The 18,092-nt window shown below is 32.4% G+C and overlaps 1 protein-coding gene across 1 annotated transcript in view; it reads left to right on the top strand.

Annotated features, from left to right (window-relative positions):
- The window catches only part of LOC106467703 (transmembrane 9 superfamily member 2-like), a 58,755-nt gene that overhangs the window by 30,729 nt on the left and 9,934 nt on the right, over nucleotides 1–18,092 (top strand). Inside the window, exons 9-14 of the mRNA XM_013928080.2 lie at nucleotides 1,547–1,655; nucleotides 2,782–2,914; nucleotides 6,287–6,348; nucleotides 8,498–8,555; nucleotides 9,358–9,415; nucleotides 10,249–10,408. Of these exons, the coding sequence (XP_013783534.1) occupies nucleotides 1,547–1,655; nucleotides 2,782–2,914; nucleotides 6,287–6,348; nucleotides 8,498–8,555; nucleotides 9,358–9,415; nucleotides 10,249–10,408 (580 nt within the window). The remainder of the gene's footprint in view (nucleotides 1–1,546; nucleotides 1,656–2,781; nucleotides 2,915–6,286; nucleotides 6,349–8,497; nucleotides 8,556–9,357; nucleotides 9,416–10,248; nucleotides 10,409–18,092) is intronic.

The raw sequence follows: 18,092 nt of genomic DNA, 5'->3' as shown, positions 1-18,092 counted from the left end.
CTGGTACACAATTAAAAACATTTTATTTACTTAAATGTTTTTAATTGTGTACCAGTTTAACATTGAGTATTATTTATGATTTTAATTTTAAGAGTGGTTTTAACTGGGTGATTTTAATGGCCACCATTTTGTTTCATCATGATCCATATTATTTAGTACTACCATACTTAATGATAAATGTGTCTTAAATGAGCTGTGTAAGTAGCAAGCCTACCGTGTGTTTTTTTGTTTAAGGCAGAAATTTATTTTTTTGAATTACATCAATTTTTTTAATTCTAGCATTATACTTTATGTAAGGTGAAGTATAAAAGAGGTGATTTCTTTATTTTTATTTAGGTTTGTGCTCATACTTAATTGAACTGGAATAGCAGAAGACATAGTTGTGCAAATATGTTGTGTTTAAGGCATATAAAATATCCTTTCTTTAGATATTCAGGATTTCTGTTTTTGTTTTCTTATTTCATTATACTATATCCTTCCTTTAAGTTTTGTATAACTGGGATCCTATATATATATATATATATGTTATATTTATAACACAAAAGAATTATTATGACATCAAATGCACAAAAAGAAATGTTTTGCTTAACATTTTTCTATGTATTTGGTATTTGGATTTATCCAGTTTTGTAACTGGTTAACATAAATCTTATTACTCCATTATGTCTCATTTTTATGTTATATATGTGTTCTTATACAACTCAGATAAATATATAAAAATGCACACAAAAAATATACCTGCTAGTAACAGAGTGTCAGGGGCATAGCCAGCACTATGGTGTGTGTGTGTGTGTGGGGGGGGGGAGTCTATTTCTAAAAAATAACCTTTCGTTCTACTCTAAGGATTTAAATAATTAACATAATTCAAGCATTTATATAAAGAAAATTATAAGATAGTGGACCTTTTAAATTTATTAATATATTGGGGTATTCACCTCTTTCTCCTATAGCTGTGCTCCTGAGTGGTACACTCTAGTGCTTGGCTTGGATTTTAACAGTTATATTGTGTTCAAGCTCCTCTTTTGCTGGATATTATGGGAGAAGTGTACCAAAGTACAAGCACACAAGTGGGCTAAACATGTTGCTTTCATGTGGTTAAAACTTTTGAGGTTATATGATTCATTTTTGAGGCCTTTATCATAGTATATGCAACCAATTTTCCATTTTTCAAATCAGTGTTTACCAAACATTTTGATTATACACAAGATACTAGTTTCAAATGACGCTTACATGTTTATAAATATATTTTGTGTTAGTAAGAAAAACCTAGATTTTTGATGCCACTTGTAAACTTCCAAAAAAGAGGAAATATTTCCATTTAAGGAATTATCAAATTTTAAGTTTATATACAAACAGTCTTAATTAAAGAAAAAAAAAGGAAACAAGCTTGAGTAAATTTTAAATTTAATAATGCAGTTGTAGTGTAAACCTGATGTTAAAGTTAAAACTTGAAAACTATCTGACAGTTTTAATCACTAATATTTAGTGTAGTTTATGTTCCTTTTAATTCTGTGTTTGATCATTGTTTTTTATTTATTTATTTTAGTATATTGAATTCGCTAGTGATTGTCCTGTTCCTGACTGGCATGGTTGCTATGATTCTTCTTCGTACTCTACATAAAGATATTGCTCGCTATAATCAGATAGACTCTGGGGTAGGTACATGTGCTTAGATGAAAGATCATTAAGTTTAATCAAAGAATACTAATGATTATTTTCTCATCCCTTAATGTTGGGTTATATAAAGTAAATGGATATTAGAATATAATGTAGTAGTTTTCCATCACAAATCGTTCTTAAAAATATAAGAACTTGTAATATATCTGTATATGAGATATTAAAGCAGCATTTCTAAAGGCATACAGGTACACAGTTTTTAATTTGAGATTGAAGGAAAACAAAAGAATTTATGTCAATCCTAAAAAGTGCAACATTCGGTATTGCTATAACATAGTGTGTAGTGGCAAGTAATGAATACTTTTCCCTATAAGTTTATTACTTTGCTGCCATGATATCAAAAGATATTTCATTAAATTTCATCATATTTAATCTTAAAGATTTTGTTTATTTTTTTCAAAAATATTAAACTTCTATTTCAACTCCTTGACTCTAGCAACATTGTTTATTCCCTGTGCTTATCATAGTTTAAACCCATTAAAACAGGTGGTTTATGTTTTCACCAGAAAATCTTGTGCATTGTGATAAGATATTCATAAATCTTTTAAGACACTCAAGAATTGCTTGCACATCTTTAGATCTACTGTTCTAACTTATATAATTTATTCATGCAGCATACACTTTTCTGACATCCAATCAGTGTTTAAAATGTATTTGGGATAAACCTTGTGGCTTTTCTGATATTTGCTGATTTGGTTTTTTTGGGATGATGAGGGAAGCTTCTTAATGATAAAGTCATTATCTACGCAACACATAATCACAAGAAATCTGAAGGTTTTCTCTGGGATGCTTTATATGCATAGCAAAGAGCATTTCATTTGTGTGGAGATATAGAGAAAGGAGGATAGATACTTTAGATTCTGTGGCACAACACAGTGGAAGGGTCACTGTTTTCAGAATGAAGAGAGATTTCTATGAAAGTTTGAAAGTATCTTTTACACCATGGTTGCTGTTAATTTTAAATTATATTTACTAACTTCCCCTTTAAAAGTGCACTGTAAGTAATGTAATTTTCAGAAATTGATGTGTAATTATGGAACTCAGTTTTGAAAACAAATTTCATTTTTTGAAGACTTTAGATTAAATCTTTTGATATGTATGTAGGATGATGCCCAGGAAGAGTTTGGCTGGAAGCTAGTGCATGGTGATGTTTTTCGTCCTCCTAGGAAAGGAATGCTTCTTTCTGTATTCCTAGGCAGTGGAGTTCAGGTGTTCTTCATGACACTTATTACTTTATGTATGTATTCCCATATTACAAATTTGATTCTGAATCAAAGATGTAGAAGTTGTATTGGTTTGGTGAAAGTACTGAAGAGACTATGAACATTTATGTATGTGTATATATGTGTATTTTAATTTTAAAAATAATTTGTAAAAGTCGCATAATACTTAGACATCTAAATCAAACTAAAAATTATTTAAAGAGTCAGAGAATCTTTTGTTCGTATGTGTGTGTGTGTGTGTGTGGTTAGTTAAGATCTTAAAAAAAGTAATGATATTATTGATCAATAGTGTTACCACATTCTACAATATAATTTTATAACTATAGTGAAAATTTTATCATGTTGTGGAAACTGTTACTATTTATTATTTGGGGAGGAGAATTTTCCACATATTATGTGGATTTCCAGACTTTTTAGTATTGTTCTGGGTTGTTAACTAGATTTGAAATAATCCAAGGAGAATGTCTGGGGGTGGGGGAGTTATACTTTATTGCCTGTTTTATCATTCAAATAATGCTCTGAAAAATAATATATACTCAAGTACTCAAAGTTGAGCTTTCGTGAACAAGTGCCGATATATTTCAGCCACATATAACAAGAATGTATTCTTTGAGTTTAGATATTTTTCATATAACTCCCACTACTTTGGACCAATTTGAATGTAGTAAGTATGTTTCCCTGAACTTACAAAATGGCATGTTTACAGTATGGATTATCCACAGGAAAAATTTATTGAAAATTTGCATGTTTAATTTAAAGATAGACTGAAATTTTAAAATGGCAAAGGTTATGTGACATGAGGAAGTCAGATTTAGAGAAGTTAATAGTTTGATGATCAGAGTAACCACAAGCAGTGAAGTCTAAACTGGGATAATTTATTAAAATGTTTGATTTATCAGGAAAAGCTTTATGCATAAAATGAACTTACAAATTGTGCTTCACAGAGCTGCTCTCCAGTAAGCACATAAAACTGTCAAATGACTGATAAAACTTAATTAAAATTTAAGGGTATAATATATATCAAGTATATGGAAAATAAGATGGAGAATGAACCAACATTGGAATCAAAATATTTAAAAATTAGTCAGTATAAAGATTTATCCTATAAAAAGGTTACATGTGAAAAGCATAAGGATAATATAGGTGAACTGATCCTGTTTTTACATTTTCAGTAGATGATAATATTTTCAATATTTGAAGTACCAGTTGTTGTTGCACATAGTTCAGAGTTTTTGAAATCATGCATAAGTATTTTAAGATTATAGATGATTTTCTAAACTGATGAACATTTTGTTCCTAAATAACAATTTCTACCTGCTAATGGACCTGTGAATAAGAATTGAGAACCTGCATTAGTTATTGAAAAATATTTTGCTAAAGCTTTGAGACTACCAGCTTTATTCTCATATATCAGAGTTGTCATAGATTATATGAAGTAACTTATGTTTTTATTTATTGTAGCTTTAGTTTTAAAATACCAGTTTTTACTTCATAATTCATTATTGATTTGAATGGGCATTAAGACCATTGGTATAGTAATTTATTCTAGTCCCAAGGCTCAAACTGTATTTGTCATAAATCAAGATTTCACAAAACATCAGTGTGTAGTGTAGTAGAACAGTTTTTGGTATGAAAATTGTATTTTACCTGTGTGTGTATGGTGTTGACCTAAGTCATTTCGCTACATAATCAAGACACATGGTAGTGTGTCGTGCAGCCAAAACAACCTGCAGGACACACTGTGGGTTATTAACAGGAGTGATAGTTTAGCAATATTCCACTATTTGTAGCTCAGACTATGGTAATTCAAACTATCACATATTTTCAATGGATGTGCTCTACTGGACCCTTACTTCACATACCAAATTTCAATGGAATCCATTAAGAAATACACGAGATAGAAAATCTCCAATTTTGATTGAATTTCTTCCTTTTTTTTCTTTGCACTGAAAGTATGGAAACTTTATATGATAGAAAAACATACATAACTTTCATGGATTTTTTTCAACTTTAGTGCACTAAAACCTGCAATTAAACTTGTATAATTAAAAAAGTATAAGCCACATGTGCAATGTTATTCCACAAAAACTGCTCAATTTTGACCAAAATTTATGCACACGCATGTCACGTGATCTGTCAGTCTAAAATTCTTACTATAGCTTCACCTAAGAGTTAATGTGGACCATTTTTAGTTTTTTATCGTTCAGATTAAAGATGGCTGATTTAGAGCAGCAAAAGTATAGGGTGAAAGTACATGCAGATACATAAGCATTGGTTAGGCCAAGCAAACTAGATTAGCAGTTTCTAGCTCAAGTTTTCAAAAGAATCATATGAGTGGACAGTTAGTAGTCATTATTTATTGCCAACTTTTAAGAACAAACTTGCTAAATTTTATGAAATTCTCCTAACTAAAGAGCATTTATCATCACATAATATTAGCTTAAGCAATTAGCATGAATAATGATGCTTGATACAGTTGTAACAAGTGCATGTGGGTGAGGACAAGAAACTGTTTTTTATCTAGTTTCCATGGCATTACTATAAAGGAAGTTATTAAAACTATTTTAGAGAGAAAACTACCACCATATATTTTATAGAATCTGGTTGGTTCTGTAAAGTATAGGTCTGTTTGAATAATAGGGTTGCGAATCTAAAGCTAATGTTGACTACTATCGAGTGTCACTTTCTTACTTGCTGTGGTTTATTGATGTGTATTGACAAAAAGTCATGATATCTAATCAAAAGCACCTTAATGTGAAAAATGGTGTGGACAAAAATCAATTGAATGTGTGACTTAAAGGAAAGAAATCAAAATTGGTGGCCAAACTGGTAGCTAGACTTATAGCATTGATAAGAATTTTACAGCAAATATCCATTCAGTAGTTAGCTAGGTTGCATATTTTGTTTTACCTACCATCATGCTTCAAGTCGAACAAAAAACGTGACCTGGTTAACTAATTAAATAATATTTCTAGTAAAATTCTTATCAATGCTATAAGTTTAGCTACTAGTTTGGCTACCAATTTTGATTTCATTCCTTTAAGTTGCACGCTCGATCCTTTTTTGGCTTCACCTTTTTTTTTTTCACACCTAAGGTGTTTTTTTTTATTAGATCTATGTAAGAGCAATAGGAATTGTTGTTGCTAAATGTTTTGTTTATGTCCATGCTTTAAATTTCCTTGTTAAGCAAGTCAAATGCTAATGTTATGATAGGTACTTTAATAAAAAAAAACAAGTATATGTACCCATGTACATTGAAATGTTTATCTGTTTTGAGTAATTGAGAGGTAAATGATTATTCTTCAACTTCTTCTTCTACAGTTAAATCATCAAGTAATTATTATTTCATGGTATTGTTGATGAATGGGGCTTTTTTCTTCCTCCAGTTTTTGCCTGTCTTGGTTTTTTGTCTCCTGCTAACAGAGGAGCTTTAATGACTTGTGCAATGGTGAGTTATTCAATGATATGTAAATTTCTTGTAATTATATATTGATTTATTTGAAAAACTAGTGTTGGATTTAACATATGCTGTTATAAAATTTCCATCAATTTCATATAGTGTGCTTTTCATGCATTAAACATCAGTTGTGAGTTAACTTTGAAAACTGGATTCCCTTATGTGTTTTTCATATTAACTTTCTATATGGTATCATATAATGTTTATAGTTTTGTGCATTAGTATACATAAAATTATAAAGTTTCCCTATGTATGGCTCATGCCTAGACATAATCCAGCAATTTCAGGTTTCTAATAGCATTTGGGTGGAAGGGAGTTTGGGATAATAAAGGCTCATGGGCAAAACAGAAAAGACTAATTCTTTGATTTTTTCCTATGTGGCATGAAAAACATATCACCAGGGATGGATGGTAAAGTAAGGTATAACTTCATGTATTTGTGTAGTCTTTTCCAATTAATGTTAATTTGGTTTTAATTTATTTGAATATCTCTAGAGTACATTTCATGTTCAACATCTTCCAAGTTAAAATAAATTATTTGAAACTTCCTGTAGTTTGCAAGAACTAAATTCAGTTATTTCTGGTTTGTAGAAATACTGCATATCATATTCAAAATACAAGTAAAATACATATTAACTTTTTAGGTCTTTCAAAATCTACTTCTTTCTTACTTGTATTTATTATTATTATTAATTAATAAGTACTTATTCTTTTTTTAATGTCTTTTATAAGAAATTTCCACATACAACTATTCATTAAGTACGTAGATGTATATAAAAGTTTGTTATTACAAAACCATTCCTCAAACAAATGCGTACTTGACTCCCATTTCATAGTTTTTAATAATTAATTTTAACTGTTGTAAGTTACAAATTTCCTGTAACATTGCATATCTTGGGTGGTGGATGGTGAAATGGAACGTCATGAATTGTAAAAAGTTATTGAGTTATTAAATGTAGTTTGTTATCTCAAAGTGGAGTGTAAAATATAATTTATCCTAATAGTTCTTTTTAAATTTCCCATTGAGATATAAACAACAGAAATAATTAATATGTTGTTCGATTAGAAATTTGTTCATAAACAATTTGGAAATATGGTGAAATAAATGTATATTAGGCAATTTATTGCAGATTGGCAAAACTACTTTGCTATGCAGAATTATCACTGGATAAGATAGTGGTCCATGATTTCTTTAGATAACGAATGAAAATGTACAGAGAACCACTGGATAAAAGCTGCTGTTATCTACAACTATCTAATGACACCATATTTGCTTTATAAGTAATCCAGTTTTGTTCAAGCTTAAAATTAGTCATACATAAATTATTCACCACACTACAATTAAACAAGTTATAAAAAAAGGGGAAGAGCCATCAGTAATAGTTAATAAATGTTGGTGCTCAGGATAATGCTGTTTTTTTTTAGACTAGCAATCTTGTTTCTGTATTCTCTGCAATTAAATTAATAGTAATATATATATATTGCATAAATAAAATAAGTTTATCTCTTTCTGTATGATATAATCGTAGGAAACCTTCAAGAATGAGTTGCATGTGTGTAGTTTTATTCATACCAAACTGTAATGAGCTGTAGGAAATAATATAAAGTCTCACTTGAACTAATAGGGGACACATTTTCAACAAGTAACTTGTACCAGTTAGTTTGATCTTACTTTATTTTTTGGGTTGTTTCCCTACAACATGATTAGTTACTCTGTATCCTTTGCATGTGCACAAGGATATATTATTACATCTCTTTGATTGCAATTAAGGAGGAAGTCTAAAATTTCTCATGAACTAAACAGAATGCATATGAGAAATTTGAAAGTCATGTACAGATAGCTTCTTTTAACAAGAACTAATTATACTAACACATGAGAAGGTATTTGATGAGCTTTTAATAAAGTGACACATGTATTCTGACACTTGGGTGAAATCTCATCTTATCTTGCATAAATTAAAAGAATAAGGAAGGAGGAGGTAAGAAATAATGAGGTTCAGGGAACCACAATGTATAAGATAGGTGGCGAGTTACATAGCTACAAATTATGTTTAATCTTTCATTTTGTTTTATACCAGATATTAGTATGTAAAAAGATATGTTACAAATTCTCTATTTTATTTCATGTTTATTTTTTGCAGGTTTTGTACGTGTGTCTAGGCACTCCGGCAGGATATATTTCTGCAAGAATTTATAAAAGTATAATAGCAATTTTTTCCATTTAGTGTATTTTTTGTAGTTTAATTATTAATTTTTTAAATTATTAATTATTAATCATTAATTTTCTAGTAATGAACAAAAAAAACCTACAGTTTTAAATATGTTTGTGATCAAATTGAGGGAATTAGCTAAGCATTTGATGATTTTTTTTCTGTTTCCATTTGACAGGATGTATTTTACATGCATAATAATTCTAATTTTATTGATTACGTATTTCACTGTTATAACTGTAAACTGATAAATTTTAGTTAGTACTGTTTTTTACGTTTAAACACAGTTTTATTTTTGAAAAAAACTGCATTTCTGTAGAGTTGGTTCGTATAACAATAATTATCTACTGAGATTCTATGTGGACTGATAAGAGCTGACATAAAATTATTAATTTATTTTTATTTTTTAAGTTTTGAAAATTAAGTAAGTCAAGAATATCAATAAATGATTCATAACTAAATTGTTGATTTGAAATTTAACTTTTAGAAAGCTCAAGTTTGACCTGAGATTGAATTATATGTAAGATTTGGTCTAATATTAAACTATTATTTAAAAACCAGAAATCATTAGCAGTATGTTGCCTTTTTTTTAACCAGTTAATACATTTTCATTGATAATTTCACTAAATGAAATAAAAGTCATATGCATACTTTTACTAACACCTTGAAACATGTAAGTATTATTTATTTCATTGACTTCATTCTGTGGAATCACTATCTTGCAACTGAAAATAAAATTAGTTCTAAAATAGTGTCAATAACTTCATAAGAAAATGTCTCTTGTCTTGTAGGTTTTAATGGTGGGAAATGGAAGTCTAATGTCCTGTTGACATCACTTCTCTGTCCAGGGTAAACATAAGTTACTTTGCTGTATAAAAAAGTACTTTATTGAATAGAGTAAATTTACTTCTTTGTCCAGTGCTAATTGTAATTTTTTTAAGTAAACAATTTCTTATTTCTTTTCACTTTAATTAACATACTTGTCCCTCTGTCTAGACTAAGTATAAATTACCTTATTAGCAGACAGTTTTTTGCATTAATAAAAATCATGTTCACTGCTCACTTTCTTTGTTAAATAGACTATTTTTTGTTGAGAAAAGTTATTCACATTTCTCTGTCCATAGTGAATATAAATTACTTTGTTAAGTATATTTCTGTATTTGCTATATTCATTAATAAAGAACATGCTTTTTTTTAATACTAAAGATACATATAAATTACTTTCTTGAATAAACCGGTTTCACCAACAAGAGAAGTTTGTGTTATATGGTTGTTGTTCATAGAGTTGTACGTAAAAGGACTTTTTTTTTAGAAAAGTACAATCATTACATTTGTTTGTTAAAATGATGGAAAAGTAGTTATAGGAACAAACCATCTGCATCAAATTGACAGCAGCATATCTACCACTATTTAAATTGTTGGACAAGAATAATGACTTTTATTTTACTTTTATTGAAACTCAGTATCAGGATCTAATGAAAATATCTAACTCATTTGAATATAATGATTAAATTTATTTATTAAAAGACATGCAGCTTTCACAACAGAGACTGTTAAAATATTTGTAATTAAAATGTATTACTTTGAATAAATATAGTGGCTTTCTGATGCCGTATGAAGTTCAACTATTGAATAACAAAATATAATCAAAGATTATCATTGTGTAACATTTTTTTATTTAGACTGGTATTTGGTTTGTTCTTCATCATGAATCTTATCCTGTGGGCAAAGGGAAGCTCTGCTGCAGTCCCATTCACCACTCTGCTTGCTTTGTTGGCTCTTTGGTTTGGAATTTCTCTGCCTCTCACCTTTGTTGGTGCTTATTTTGGTTTTAAGAAAAGAGTAAGTTTTTGTTCAGTTTGTTTAAAAACTAAAAAAAAATTAAGTACATTTCTTCTTCTAACTGATATTGTGTATATTGTGAAAGCAATATTTTTTTCAGATGGTAGAGTGAATAAAATATTGTTAAAAGGTTTTAAGATGACCACTGGTAGTATTAACAAACCTTTTACCCTCCTGAAAATGTAAGCATTTTTTGTAAACAAAATTGAATTAATCCTTGAAACCTGAGAAATCAAATTAAAATTAACATAATTGGGTTTTAAACATCTTAATAACAAGGTTTATAGAGTTTGCAGTAATTATTATGTTTTATCCAGCAAAAAGTAGTTTACAGATTGCTCTTAAACTATATGAATTAGCCATTTTTTAGTGCAAAAATGCATAAACATTCTGTAGTCTGTACATTAATAGAAACTGTATCGAAGAAAAAGGAGCCAATATGTACTTACCTCTTCTAACACAAAGTTATCTCGATCTTCGTTCTGCCATCTAAAATTTTCATGCTCAATGCAGCTGTTTATATACCCAATCAATTTCTTGCCATTTTTTGAACATGTACATATCATGTGACTGCTCTCCACCAACAGTATTGCACCACCTATATTGATGCAGCTATTCCCACTCAATCCTTACTTTCTCGATTGGCACAGCTTTGTTCAGACGTGTGTTTTTTTTTGCATGTGGCTACCATTTATGATTGTGCTCATTTGCTAGTTAAATTTTTTTTCAACAGTTTTACTGTGTTTGCATTCAATTGTATTTTTTTTTGCATTTATTTTTTGTAACCGAATTATACCAGAACTTTGTATGAATTTGCAACTCAATGTATCGACTTTATCTGCAGAGGAGGTATAAGGCTTTAATTTTCAGGGAGCTAGATTTGCCAGCAATTTCTTTCCCTTTTTAACCTGACAATGTTGCTGAGGAAGAATACAATCAAGGAGAAGACAATTTGGACTCTCATTTTCTGGCATCTTCTTATTTAGATCTGTCACACTCAACACCTCTTCAGGAGATTTCACCTTCCACACCCTTTTTTACAGCTGGTTACTCAGGTCAACACATATTCAGTTTTTTCTGTATGTTTGAGATGAGGCTGATTTTGCTAGTTTTCTCTTTCCTGCTACTATTGCTGTGCCTCTACATTGTTCACTTTAGTGGAGATTTGTTCTTCCTATTGCTTCCAGATCTCCCAGTGGATCAGTGGTAAGTTTTTGACTTGTACACTTCACAACTGGTTTTGATACCCTTGGTAGGTGTGGCTCAGATGCCCTTTGTGTGGCTTTATCTTTCTTTATACACGGAAGAATTAAGTATTTCATGTCAACAGTGCTCAGACTTTCGTAAGTTAGATATTTATGTGTTTTTGTCGTCTAAGTTAATTTAAATTTATTGCAAGTTAGATATTAATTGTTACTTTGTTTTATAGGTAATTTTAGTCGGTTTACATGTTTGTTATTATTGTGTATTTTGTAGACCAGGTAAATTTTAATGTTTTGTCAGTTCAATATTAATGAGTACTTTGTCAACTAGGTATGTTTAAATATTCTGTACTTTACATATCATTCCTACTAGTAACATCTAATTCATTGTTCTATTTTAATTTTTTTTTGTCATTGTTAACTTTGTGCCTCATAATCCCAAGTTGTGTTAGTGTAGGACTTAATTTTTTGCATTGCTACATCGCTGATGTGATTGTTTTTTACCCGTTGATGCGGCTGAGCTTTGCTTCGGCTATGTTTCTTACGTTTGTGATACTAGAATCCAATTTTTCTCTTTGTACTCTACATTTCGGAGTTCATCCCCATAGTACCCACATCATTGATAGTTATTTATAGCTAGAAGTCGAGTGTTCCAGTTTAGGATCATACAGTTTGGACTAACCTCGGCTCCTTATGTGTTTTGTCAGGTGGTAAAAACTGTTGCCTGACATCTTCACTTGATGGGACTTTGCACTCCTCATTACATGGAATATTGGCTTATGCTCGCTTCATCCCATTCACAGTCCAGAGGCCACACTTGTCTGCTCCTACAAGAAGCAGCATGGGTGGGATTCCTGATAAAGGTGGAGAGGTCCATTCTTACCCCCACTCAATACCTTGTTCATTTGGGGTTATCTTCAATTCCAGCATCAGTCAGGACCAGCCTTCTCTTTGTATTTGGGATATAGAACAAATAGTGCACAAGACCCTCACCTCACATTCTCTCACACTTCGAGAGGTTTTATCTCTTTTGGGGATGTGGGCTTCCTTGGAGCTCATAAGTGTTCCCTTCAGTGGAAACTCCTTGATCAATGGAACTTCTACTCAGATCCCTTGGACCACCCTTTTACCCTTCCTTTGCCAATCGGGGCCAACCTGGCTTGGTGACCAGACCATGGCAGGGGTTCTGCTTCCTACACTTTGTCTGGATTTACATCTGTTCACAGATGTATCTTCAGAGGGTTGGGGTGCTTACCTAGACACTCGGGAGATTTCTAGTCTCTGGTCAGTCGAGGAGTCTTCTCTCCATATCAACATTCTCAAACTTATGGTGGTTTGTTGAGCTTTGTCCCACTTTCTTCCTTTTCTGCAGGGGAGGATGGTTATGGTACACTCTAACAACTTCACAATGATCACTTATATCACCAAGCAAGGGGGTTACCAAACCCAGGTCTCTTTGCTTTCAGACCTTGGATCTTCTTTTCTGGGCCCACAGTATCACATGGTGGTCTTAGCTTGCCATGTTCCAGGTGTCCTGAATCTGATTGTGGATTGTTTATCTTGACCCAACAAGATTTTCCTCACAGAGTGGTCCCTTGATCCACAGGTCTTTTTGTGAGTGTGTTCTCAGCTGGAAACACCTCATATTAATGCTTTCACCAACCACTGGAATACCAAACTTCCTTCCTTTTGATCTTCCGTTCCATACCCTATCTCTGGGAGTGGGCATATTCAGTCAAGATTGGAGGGGTTATCACATCTACGCTTACCCTCTTATTTGACTCCTTTCCAGAGTTCTATCCTTAATCCAAACCATTCTGTGTCTAGTCCTACTTGTGGCTTTGTATTGGCATGTGCAACCATACTTCCCTCTGCTCTAACCTTTATTTGTACAACCTCCCCCTACCCTTACCTCTATCTGGGTCTCAAGTCAATCAACTTCAGTCGGACATTGTTCATCCAGACGTTACCACACTCTGTTTTCACACATGGCTTTTGTCAGGTCCATTGCTTCAACCCAGGGACTGACCCAACATGTTGGATCTTTCCTTTCCCACTCCATCAGATCTTCTTCCATGTCCATTTACCAAAGACAGTGGTATACCTTCCACCTTTGGTCTATTCAACATGGCTTCTGTCCTTTCCACCCTTCCATTCCTAATATTTCCCAATTCTTTACCTGGATGTTTGACAAAGGCTTGTTTTCTTCCATTCTGTCTATTGGGCACCCTTATTGAACACCTTCCATTTCTCCAAGTTTTGTAAGGTTTTGTCTTCCCCTGTTAATTCCCTCCTTTTCTGATTCTTTCAAGTCATGCATCCTCCATTTTCCTTTGATTTGCCTGATTGGGATCTCAGTGTGGTCCTTTATGTCCTTTCCTGTCCCACCCTTTGAATCTTTGTATGTGTGTTCCATGTACCATCTCTCCCTCAAGACCTATTTCCTTCTCCTTCTTGCTTGTGGATGTTGTCGATCAGATATTTATGCCATTAACTTTACCTACATCCTCAACCATTCCTCTTCTGTCCTATTATATCTCAAGCTGTCCTTCTTCCCTAAGACTTATGCTACCCAAGAAGGTGGTTTGGCTTTCACACCCATTTTGTTACCTACCATCTCCCACCTGTATTCCATTCAGATCCTGATTGGCTTCTTTGTCCAGTTCGCTCCTTATGGTGATATGTGGCACATACTGCCTCCTTTCAAGGTTCACGTTCTTGACTCTTTATTTCCTGGAAGCCTTCCTTTTCTTGTGATCTATCCCATTCATGCTAACTGGTTGGGTTTGCTAACTTGTTAGGCTGGCATATTTGGACTCATCCATGGAAGGTCACCATCTCCATGATGTTCCTTCTCATCAAATTCATCATATTACCATGTCTTTGGCTGCTCGCCTTCACTGTCCTTTGGAGGAGATCATTCAGGCCAGAATGTGAACTACTTCCAGTATCTTCATTGTTCATTATCTGCATGATCTGGTTGTGTCTTCCTCAGGTGGATATTGTCTCCCTCCCATGGATATTCTACACATGTCCATTTGTCTTTGCCCGGGATATGTCTTATCACTTCCTTTCATTTAAGTTTTTATTTTCAACAACCCTCAGTTTTACCACTGATAATGGTATCCCATTTTGTGGCAGCCATTGCCTGGTCAGGTATGCTTTGCCTCAAACCCGCACTATTTATTGATTCCACTATAATGCTCACTGTAGAAATGAAATGTTCAGCAAGACCACTGATAGCATACTCAACAGTATAACATAGTCTCTAGATATCAGTAAGTTTCACTCAGTAAAGAGTAAAGCAGACACACATTGCATTTTTTGCAGTGTGACATTCCTCTGGACTTCCCACTGTTTACTTCCGTGTTTTTTTTTCTTCCAGTAAAGCACGGGAGTTATTACCAGTTCCCAGTTGCTGGGATGGTGGACCAGGGAGGTTTCCTTCTTAGTGAGATTGGAAATTTGATTTACCTTACATACTCACAATTATACACTCAGTGAGAAGAGGGCAAAGCTGGTTTCCCTTCTTCCATTTTACCTGAATTTTTTCACAGATGGACAGCTGTCAGTTGGAGCAGGTCCAAACTGTGCTGGTTTGGGATGACACTGTTGTGTGCAGTAGAGGCCCCTTTTCTCACTAATTCTGGTTGCAGGAGGTTCTTTCCTTGCTCCTATCGTTGAGTTTGGGGGAATTTTGTCAGCCTCATAATACTGGCAATAGGATGTATGTACATTGTTCCTATGGTTGAGCGAATGCTCCATGTCGTCCTCATAATTCCAAATGCAGGATGTCTCTTCCATGCATTTACATTTAGTGATTTATAATTTCTGCTTGTAATACTAGTTACAGATATCACTCTGTTCTTACAATTGAGTTGAGCAATGCTACAACCCTGTAATGCCAGGTTTGGTTTGTTATACTTCTTGCTCCTACAGTGGCTTTGGGAGTTTGTCTGGTTTTGGCCAAAAGCTAATTTCCTCTTTATAATTCCGGTTGCTTGATGTATGACACTCTGTTTATTTACTGTTAGGGTTGATGAGTATATGTAACACAGTTCACATGCCCTAGCTATTATGTTTATGATACAATATTATTGTTTTTATTGTTTTTGGACCTCAACCTCCCAGTGCTGAGGACGAGTTATGGAACCTTGTCTATCCGGTTGAGGTTGTGTATGTACATAGCTAAGTTGGTTTATATTTTACTATGAATTGCATCTCTCAGAACAAATTGCACTTGTGACATTGTTTTTTCCACCACTATCAGATTCATTTCATACTTCAATGGTGAAGAGCATATGTGTTCTATAAGTAGGGTGGTACCTCACAAGTGTGCTTCGTTTTCATCTCAGAGCACACCCATTCATTCTGTCCAGTCGCTTTCCTCTTGGTTTCAATGTTATGTGCCTAAACTGGCCTCTCTACCTTTGCAGTATGGGATTTTAGCTTTGTGTAAGAGAAGGTAAAACTGTATCAGAAGTTCACATTTTTCTTACACAGAAAATGTAATTTAGATAGCTACTTATCTCCTCTCAGACCCTTCCTCCCTTCTGCTGGTGTTCTTCTTTTAGAGCCTGCCAATTCTAGAAAGTGAAGATTGTGAGGGAATAGCAGAGGGAGCTGGCTGTGCTAGTATAGGTGGTGCAATACTTTTGGTGGAGAGTAGTCACATGATATGTACACGTTCAGAAATGGTGTGAAATTGATGGAGCATATAGACTGGTGTACTGAGTGCAAAAATTTTTTAGCAATGCTTAAGAGGACAAAAAGAAGATTGAGATAGCTTTGTTTGAGAATTGGTAAGTACCTATTAGAAATACATTTTCAGTGTAAGAAAATGTTAACTTTTATGTATTAGAATTAAAAAAAAAACATGGTTTTATACTAACACAAATATGCTGTTGTGCTTTTAAACACTGAAAGCCAGTGAAGTATTAAATGGAAATAGCAGATCTAATATTATTGAGAAAAATCACACTAGACTGCAGAAAATGTTTCAACATTCCACTTAATATGCCTGTTACAGATTTCAAATCATGGACATGAAAACTTGCATTTTAAGTCAGTTTTTGTTTGCCACACATCAATACCCAGGAAGCCTTTTGTTTAGTACCTGTAATATGAACCTGTAATATGGCATGTTTTGCACTGCAGGTAAAATAGCATTTTGAATACTGCCATCATGTCCATCTCAGCTGATGAGTTTGGTATTGAATGAAAGACTTCCTGGCCAATGACACCTATCAGATAAAAAGTAAATTTAAAGTGGTATTTTTACATTGTTTTGATTTAAAACATGTAATGAACTGATTAAGAGGAACGTGGTAAAAAAACAAATACAGTTCTGTACACATAGCATGTTTTAAGGCAAAGTATTTATGATATATTTTGATTGTATTTTAAGCACTAAAGTATGCTATTCATTGGATATCCATGATATGAATTAATTATGTCAGCCTTGGAGATTCTGGTAAATAATGCATATGTATGTTGATAATGGTATGCATCAGTTGACTTCATTAGTATGTGCATAGATAAGTAGATAAGTGTTTTTTTTCGTTAAACTTGTAGTGTTTTTAACACACGAGTTGTTCAGATACATTAAAAGAGTGAACAATGATACTAGTAATAGATATTTTAAGCCTATGAACAATCTAGGAAACATTAAGATTATAATTGTTTTCAAAAACAACAATTTTTTTTTATTGACAAAAGATTATAAGTTACTTAATTGTGACAAGCAAGCTATAAAACTTATGGTTTATAATGCATAAGCTGATGAAACATGATTAGCTTACCTACTGTAATACTTCTTAGTTTTATACTATATATTTTACAGCACTGAGGACAATTTCAATAAATATGATGTTATTTATTTTATATACTTTTCTTTACATAAAATTTAAAATTTGGAACTTTATGTACCACCCATGAATGTGATACTGTTCATCACATAAAAGCCTCATGTTATGATCTATGTAATGATTAATTATACTTATTCTTATTAAGAAACTTGCAACCTGATTAGTTTAATTCTGATCAGAATTTTAGTTTAATAGAAGTAATTTCATGAAAACATTTTGATCAGTATTTTCTTATAGAAATTTACCACTTACTGCTTGAAATTCTGCTTATGTTTTTCTAGTTATAATCAATAATGTAGTAAATGTTAATTCATTATTTCAAACTGTGCACTTAATTTCTAGGCTATTGCAATGGATAAGACTTCAGAAATCATAAAGTAGTTATACCTAGATATTTTTTTCAATACATCTTACCTCTTTTTCACAGAATAGCTTTCCCAAATTGAACTACCCTCTATATAGATCTTCATAGATCACGTCGAAACATATACTTGTAGAGAGATATTTTAAAGTGGAAGCCGTATGGCTTCAATAAAGTTTTTATTGTGTAAATATAAAACGTTGTTTTTAATTATTTATTATAATTAAAAAATATATATATATATATATATATAT

The sequence above is a fragment of the Limulus polyphemus genome, unplaced genomic scaffold, assembly GCF_000517525.1.
Source record: "Limulus polyphemus unplaced genomic scaffold, Limulus_polyphemus-2.1.2 Scaffold2712, whole genome shotgun sequence".
Classification (NCBI taxonomy): Eukaryota; Metazoa; Arthropoda; class Merostomata; order Xiphosura; family Limulidae; genus Limulus; species Limulus polyphemus.
Note: the sequence above shows the minus strand (reverse complement) of the source record. Positions and strands in the feature narration are given on the sequence as shown.